We start from the raw sequence: 6,895 nt of genomic DNA on the forward strand, positions 1-6,895 counted from the left end.
TCTATATTATATTGCAGCTATGAGTCTATTATTGCAACACTGTGTGAAAGCTTGGACACTTTAGATGAACCAGAAGCTAAGGTATTTGTTTAACTTGGGAGGTTAGTTTCCAGTTTGTTCTTCCTTGCTATCTCAAAAATGTCCTGCTGCTGCAGGCATCAATGATATGGATAATTGGTGAATATGCTGAAAGAATTGACAATGCTGATGAGCTCCTTGAGAGCTTTCTTGAGACTTTCCCAGAAGAACCTGCACTGGTACAGCTGCAGCTGCTCACTGCAACTGTTAAATTGTTCCTCAAGAAGCCAACTGAAGGCCCACAGCAGATGATTCAGGTTTGTTTTATTTCAGTTTTACCAGTTACCAATAGTCCAATATTATTGATATAGATATCACTCAATTCTAACGTCAAAATACATGGATCATTCATTTGGCTATTATTAATCATATGATGCTTCCGTAGAATTTCATACTCTTCTTAGATGCTACTGATTGTAACATACAACTGCACATAGGTAAATTGACAATTGCAACTTCGTTTGCTACTAATTTGGAAGGAGACATTCAGTGAAGTCTTTCTTTCCTTTTTATTTGAGAGAATGCTTGGGCTTCATTGATTTGATACATTCAGTTAGTTTGGCAGAGTTGGGGGCAAGCCCAATGCAAAAGCCCCCACCAATATAGGATCTGGGAAGGGTGTAGGCTTACTCTTACATATGGATTAGCTAATTTCATGTCTCGAACCCCTGGTTGCCTGAGAGGCAAAGGAGCAATGTGCTAATGTCATCATACCAGTAAGTGTTACCCTCAAGTTTGGCACACTTACTCTTGTTTCTACAATGCAATGTTTCCTTCCTTTTCTATTGGCTGGTGAGAGGGAGGAATGTTGATTGTTGCCTCATTCTTTTTGAAGGAAAAAAAAAAAACTTGTTTAAGTTTTTATGCCATTGCAGTTTCTCACTAAATGTCCAGCATAAGGGGAAATCACGTTTTATAAATAGAGCATTCTTAAGAAAAGATCTACTCATTGTCTACATGACCATTCATTAGTGGCTGGGACTAGAGTTGAAAGTGATCATTGAAGGATTTAGACAATATTTAAACAAATTGTACATTTGGCATTAGTTTTTATGATTCTCAATTCCTGATATTTGTCTTGTAAAAGAGTATACTACAGAAGTAATAGATTTTGCATGCTTATTTGGGAACCTATCCTAATGACCTTAGTTTAAATTTATTCAATCAAGCAATTTAACTATTAGGTTCATCTTGCATGTTGTAAGATGACAAGGATAAGTAACTTTGTCGATACTCTTGCTATGGTGGTTTGATGCTAATGTAATATTTTATTTCATTTATCCAGGAGCTTCCTTTCTTCTACCAAGTTCTCTTATAAAAAAAACACAATCTTTTTTTTTATAAATTTTTGAATTGGCTAAAACTGAAATCTTTAACTATCTGCCATATATTTATCTTATTTTATTGAGTGCTTTTTTTAATTAAAAATATGCCCCTTGGTATCTTGTTGTGTTAAATTCGTTTTTTTTTGCATGACACGTGAGAGTGGGGGACTTTGTGAACTTCATTATGTAACTTTCAGATGTTATTGTTAGTCTCATTTATGACTCTAATTTAGATCCACTGTATGTGATAGGCTGTTCTTAATAATGCTACGATGGAAACAGACAATCCTGATTTGCGAGATCGTGCATACATCTATTGGCGTCTTCTTTCTATGGATCCTGAGGTATTAGAAACAAATTTAAGATATTCAGTTCATAAGATGCCATATGGTTTGGTAATCATGATCAATTTCTTTCTTTCAGGCTGCTAAGGATGTTGTTCTAGCTGAAAAACCAGTAATAAGTGATGATTCAAACCAACTTGATCCTTCACTTCTTGATGAACTTCTTGCAAACATTGCTACCCTTTCTTCTGTTTATCATAAGATACCTGATGCTTTTGTAAGCCGTGCAAAGTCAGCTACACCTAGACCAGATGATGATGATTATGCTGATGGAGGTGAAACAGGGTATTCTGAGTCACCCTCTCATGCAGTTGATGGTGCAGCTGCTCCTTCTGGTGCAGCTGCTGTTTCACCTTCTCAATCAAGGCAGCAGCCACCGGCAACAACAGCAATCTCTGCACCTGCTCCACCTGTGCCAGATTTGCTTGGAGATTTGATTGGTCTTGACAATGCTATAGTTCCTGTAGACCAGCCAATGACGCCTTCAGAGTAAGGATGTACAGAGTTAGAATTCTAAGTTCAGCCCATTCTTTTGGTATATACATAATATTTAGTATCTTGGATACCTTGATGTGCTTATTCTTGGAAATGTTCTGATTGTCTCTGCAGAGCCCCCTTACCTGTATTACTACCTTCATCTACTGGGCAAGGTCTACAGATTAGTGCACAGCTTATATGTCATGATGGCCAGATATTTTACTCTTTGCTGTTTGAGAACAATACGCAACTTGTGTTAGATGGATTCATGATACAGTTCAACAAAAATACATTTGGTCTTGCAGCTGCGGGACCTTTGCAGGTGATTGTTTTGTAAAGCTATAGAAGTAGCGATATTAATGGGCTAACTAGCCACGCTGATACTATTTCAGCCTCTTGACATCCATTTCCTATGCTCTAAAGGAGCTTATTGCTCAAAATATCTTCTTGCATTTTATTTTGTTGATGATTAGGTCCCGCCTTTGCAACCTGAAGCTTCAGCAAGGACACTTCTTCCTATGGTTTTATTCCAGAATGTTTCACCTGGACCTCCAAGCACGCTATTGCAGGTTGCAATTAAAAATAATCAGCAGCCAGTCTGGTACTTCAATGACAAGATATCGTTGCATGTTTTCTTTGGTGAGGATGGTAGAATGGAGCGTGCAAATTTTCTGGAAGTAAGTTATTCTTGTTGAAATTATTCAAGTTTCCTTTAATTATCAAGGAAAGATGCTAAGTGAAAACATGATCTCGACCTGGTTCATTAATTGTAGTTCTGCATCATTCTGGGCCTTGATTCTGCAAGCAGGTCACTTTGTTTGATTTTTCCCCTTTTTTTCTTAGTTCATAATTGATTGATCGACATTTAATGTTAGCTTCCCCTTTCTAATAACCCTTGATCTTTCTTATGTGGTTGGTTTTGTTTATCCTCTGGTTCAACATAGATAAAATAAGATGTTATATGGAGAATCTGTCAATGCAAACATCATTAGAGCATGATACTACTACTTTATATATCTTTTCTAAGGTGGATTTTGTTGCCCAGATTTGTTTGTTTCAGTATACCAAGCATCTCTACTACGGAATGAGTACGAGCAAATCCACATCATAGAATTTATATACTATACATCACTTGTGGCTTATGCTGATAGTTCACTTTGTCTGCAGAAACTTTGGTTTCTTCAGAATCAGGCCTCGTAGCTCGAAAGTATTGTTCCATGTCGAACAGGAAATTCTCGAGCTCTTTGGCATCTCGGGCACCTCCATAACAATGCGGCTCGGGTGCTCTCAAGTTTTGTGCCGGTGCAACGCGGGTGTTGCTTCGTCCCGCATTCAGTGCCCTCGTGAGCATGGTCACCCTAGAAGTGAGTTTCGTTGCGACTTCCTGCAGGTGTTGCATGGAGTCTTTAGTGTCATCTGACAATCGGTCGACTAGGGCCTCAACCTTGTTGATCCGGGACTCAGCTTCTTCTTGCGAGCTCTCTACCCCAACAAACCTTCGTTGGCCATAGTAGAGTTCCTCCAAGCTTGCTTCAAGAACATCCAAGCGAGTTTCCGCCGTTGTGAGTCTCTCCTTATGGCTCTTCTTCCCAGTTGGTGCTCCAGATTGCGCCTCCTCTATTCGCGGAGAGTAGCCAACTTCTCGCTCATCATGTTCGCTGTCGCGCTCCTCTTGAGTGGCTCCAACAACATGAGAGCGAGTATGCACTTGCAGCCCACCTGCTGCTGCTTGGGGCAAGGGTCCGGCTTTCCCCGTCTTGCTTGATTCACAATGATGCTTTGCCATGGCGAAAATGCGAAGTTCCTTTGTTGTTTGCTCGAATTGCTTGCCCGCTCTGATACTACAATGTCACTGACTTAGCTGGAATTGCCTAAGTCGTGAGGCACCCTTGCTGCAAAGACGCGAACTTAGCTTGCGTTGCCTAAGTCACGCCTCACCCTTGCGATATGTGTTCGCAAAGATCAGCCCACTTGCAACCTCTTGCAGGTCCTGAAGGACCTGTAAAAGAGAAAGTTGATTAGTTCGAAGAACGAGCGACGGACAAGTCCCGACGTCTCGTGAAAAGGGGAAGCTTTACAAGCAATTTAGCAAGCACCTTGTGTGCACAAGAGAAAAGAGGGAGAGGAGGAAAACAAGGACTTTAGAAGGTTGAACGAACAGCTGCAAGTCCATAAACAACTGCTCACCGGGTGCCGGGCATGACAACAAGTTCCCGTCAAGGTAACGTGCGAACTTGCGAAAGATTGTTCAGTTCCCGACACTATACCGAAGCCCCATCCCTCATGGTGCCACCCGGGTGGTTCCAGGGTGCTGAGATGGCTGACGTTTCGCGTGCAGCAGTGGGCTGCAAAAAACAGCCCGTGGCACGCAAAAACGGAGCTGTTTTGGGCTGTTTTGCTTGGTTCGGTAAGCGGTCGCATTGTAGCGCTGTAACTTGTTTGAACTTACCTTTTTACAAGCAAAATGACATAAAACCAAGCCAAAACATGCTTTCACGCAGCTGTACATGTAAACACAAACGACGAACGGTTCGTTGAACAGAGTCGTTGTGGGCGCGCGATGATCGTTCGTGACAAAATGGAGGGAGATTCAACATCTATACATCGAGGAAGAATACATTTAGTTCTTTAAGGGACTAAATCAATCAGTAGATGTTGTTGAGTTTGAAAAAATGGCGACAAAATATTGCTATTATATTTATATCGTGTGAAAACTGATTAATATGAGAAGTTCTTATGCTCCTCTGTGAAGACCAGATTATCAGATCAAATGAGAACATTTGGAAATTTAGATAGATTATTTAAGGTCTTTTAAAGAGTCCTACGGGGAGGAATATGAAGAATCTAAAGGGATGTGTGAAGGCCATGGACATGGAGGAAAGATGATAAGGGAGGTATGGTGTTAAACGTTTTTTCATATTATATGATCTTGTAACAGTTGATATATGATTTTATGAAACTAGATGAGTATATGATTACTATAGTAAGTCAATGCAATTATAGCTAAACAAAATTGTCCAATTGTGGAGGATAGATAGAGTTCCAAGCAAGACCCGGAATTGCACCTGGAAAAGCTTAATTATCCTTCATCGATTGATGATTTTGGTTGTGTTATGAAACAGATGACAAAAAGGTTAGTGGTTTTGTTAGAATCAAGGATGCAATTTAAAAAAAGTTTCAACATGTTGATGGAAGACCTATAAATGTGTTGGTTAAAGCTTAAGTTATTACAATTTGTGGTGTCAAAAGAGGTGGAGAATCGCATCCCTATAGACTGCTAGAAACAATAAAGAAGCATTGACAGGTTCATGATTCAACTACTGATATTGCCTTTTCATTGGCAAGAAAAAACCATGCAGCGAGCCCAAAATAGCCTGGGAACTAACAGTTCCATTGGCATGTGGCGCGCCCACAGTTGTGAATGGTTTGCTAGCAACAGTAACTCAAACAGATGAGTGGTAGTTTGCTGGGAATGGGCGTCACTTTTGTGATTTGTTGTACTTTAATGGAACTTGTTTCTTGGTTAACCAATGTAGAATAGTGAGCTGGAGAATTTCAACACTCCCAATTTGTTTTTGTTTTCTCCTTATGCTAGTTGCCTCTGTAGGTTTCAACTTATTTTGAAATCTTGGGAGTTTTTAAACATGTTAAGCAGATTCTCTATCTACTTCTTTTAGATATGTCCACCTGAATGAGATTCCAAGGACTTCATAAATTTACACTTCTGACATCTTCCTGGTCGATGTTGCATTTGGAGGAACAGTAAAAGTGGATAGCCTCTGTATTATTACCTTTTTAATCTATTTCGGTTTGTACTATGGTTCTGTTTCAAGAGTCATGTTATTAGCTTTTGTAAAGTTGCGCTAGTCATGATTCTCTCGCCCGTCCAAATGCAGACTTGGAAATCCCTGCCAGAGTCGAACGAAGTCGGGAAGGACTTGTCAAACTCCATTATCCATAGCGTTGATGCTACCATTGAACATTTGACTGCATCCAATGTATTCTTTGTAGCAAAACGAAGGAATGCAGACAAAGAGCTTCTGTATTTGTCGGCCAAGATCCCACGAGGTATTCCATTCCTGATAGAGCTGACGGCTGTTCTTGGTGTCCCAGGCGTGAAATGTGCAGTTAAGACACAGAGTCCCGAGATGGCACCACTCCTCTTTGAAGCCATGGAGACTTTGCTGAAGTGAGGTCTGTTCGTATGTTACCTTTGTAAAATTTTCATCATCTGTCTTCTCTGTGATAGGGTATTCTTTGGTGTTCCTGTGAGACGGCAGCATGGTTTTGACTGAATTCTATAGTACATTTGTAGTGGACGATTCATCCTGCTGCTTTTGTTAGAAACTTTCAATCCAAAACCTCTTGGGCGCATTTTGTTATCAAACATATAAAGAGTAATCGACCATGTCAAGTCTGTTTCTTTTATTATTTGAAATTTCATGTCCCTTCTCAGAACCAAACCAGTAAAAGAGCGGAGAAAGAGGAAACGACTCGGGCATATCCTTTTTTGTGGTTTATTTAAACTAGTCTGTCCTGTTTATAAATTCTGAAAGCTGATGTCCGCAGATGTGTTGCTTGGGTTACTTAACAAGTCGAGCATCAGTTCTCCGTATGGTGCGGCGCCGCCTCGCATCGGTGAAGCCCTCACCATATCTGCATAAAGCCATA

General features: G+C 40.3%; 1 protein-coding gene across 1 annotated transcript in view; it reads left to right on the forward strand.

Annotated features, from left to right (window-relative positions):
- The window catches only part of LOC135634043 (beta-adaptin-like protein C), a 14,499-nt gene extending 7,847 nt beyond the window's left edge, over positions 1–6,652 (forward strand). The window contains exons 9-15 of the mRNA XM_065144174.1: positions 18–81; positions 156–335; positions 1,655–1,747; positions 1,827–2,236; positions 2,357–2,546; positions 2,698–2,901; positions 6,121–6,652. Of these exons, the coding sequence (XP_065000246.1) occupies positions 18–81; positions 156–335; positions 1,655–1,747; positions 1,827–2,236; positions 2,357–2,546; positions 2,698–2,901; positions 6,121–6,417 (1,438 nt within the window). The 3' untranslated portion in view covers positions 6,418–6,652. The remainder of the gene's footprint in view (positions 1–17; positions 82–155; positions 336–1,654; positions 1,748–1,826; positions 2,237–2,356; positions 2,547–2,697; positions 2,902–6,120) is intronic.
- Positions 6,653–6,895: the final 243 nt, after the last annotated feature.

Source organism: Musa acuminata, chromosome BXJ3-3 (genome assembly GCF_036884655.1).
Source record: "Musa acuminata AAA Group cultivar baxijiao chromosome BXJ3-3, Cavendish_Baxijiao_AAA, whole genome shotgun sequence".
In the NCBI taxonomy this organism is placed as follows: Eukaryota; Viridiplantae; Streptophyta; class Magnoliopsida; order Zingiberales; family Musaceae; genus Musa; species Musa acuminata.